The 1,169-nt window shown below is 36.7% G+C and overlaps 1 protein-coding gene across 1 annotated transcript in view; it reads right to left on the bottom strand.

Annotated features, from left to right (window-relative positions):
- The window catches only part of LOC106532525 (ras-related protein Rab-11B), a gene marked incomplete in the record, with an annotated part of 12,766 nt that overhangs the window by 6,480 nt on the left and 5,117 nt on the right, over nt 1–1,169 (bottom strand). The window contains 1 exon segment of the mRNA XM_014028594.1: nt 311–391. Within this exon segment, the coding sequence (XP_013884048.1) occupies nt 311–391 (81 nt within the window).

Here is a 1,169-nt window from a genome sequence, read left to right as displayed (position 1 = left end):
TATATTTACTGAGAAAAATGTTGACGTGTTCAATACTTATTTTACCCGCTGTTTATACACATTGTCTCAAGTTTGCACCCTTCAAACCTGAGACAACTGGAGCAGTTTGTCCATGAGGAGTGAACAACATACCTGTTTGACAAATACAGAAATTGTTCGATTGCTTCAAAACATTGCTTAATAAAATCTTAAGCTACAGATTCTATCGTTTTTGTCCAGGACTGTTTTATTAGTTTGTTTTTTCTGTCATTAACAGAGGGGGACCAACAATTTTGTCCAGGTGTGCATAGCTGGATGTCACGTCTCCTACCTGTAAGAATGTTCTTGAAAGCTTCTTCTACATTGGTGGAGTCCAAAGCTGAGGTTTCAATGAATGACAGAGTGTTCTTTTCTGTAGATGAGTAGAAGAAGAAGGAAAAAAAAAAGCAATAAAATACTGTGTTGAGGTTAACTGCTGGAACGCAAACTGTATGTCAACATGAATATTTTGCCATAAAATTTAAAAACACAGCCTCCTCAACTGTGATTTGTTTTGTTTGTAAACACACGGGAGAAATTGTGTGTGTGTGGCTCGATACCTAGGTCTACTGTCGGTGCTACTAACTGCTGCCGTCATGTTTACAAAAACATCATCATCAGATAAAATTCTTTGAAGTGACGGTGTTACTGAAGTGTAAGCTTAGGAGTTATGCTTAGCACAGCATTGGAACAATTTATTTGCACAACAAAAACCTTTCTAAAATCACAAGAAAATCACTGCCTTCCTCAGAATATCCAAACCGTTTAAAATGAAAAGTTAACACATGGTTGATGCTAAACAAAGAGTCATTTGTAGTTTACAGAGTAATAACGACATTACAGACATCAAACTAAAGCCATTGACAAATATTTCCACAGGCCATCGATCGTAAACTAAGTGACGTTAAACAATGAGACTCATTTCTTGTTTACAGTTTGGTAACAATATTGCAAACAGCAAAATAGCCATTTATGTTAATATGTTTGAGTAACACAGCAGCTTAAGTAAATAAAACGTAACGTAACAAAAAGAAACTTCTACAGGTAGCGCATACTGATAAGAAATCTGCTGAGTAAGCAACATGTGAGGTAACATCAGTCTGCGCATGCACATGGCCACAAGGTAGGACAGATTGTGTGGAGAGCTGTTT

This window comes from Austrofundulus limnaeus, unplaced genomic scaffold (assembly GCF_001266775.1).
Source record: "Austrofundulus limnaeus strain Quisiro unplaced genomic scaffold, Austrofundulus_limnaeus-1.0 Scaffold786, whole genome shotgun sequence".
Classification (NCBI taxonomy): Eukaryota; Metazoa; Chordata; class Actinopteri; order Cyprinodontiformes; family Rivulidae; genus Austrofundulus; species Austrofundulus limnaeus.
This window is presented reverse-complemented; position numbering and strand designations above follow the sequence as displayed.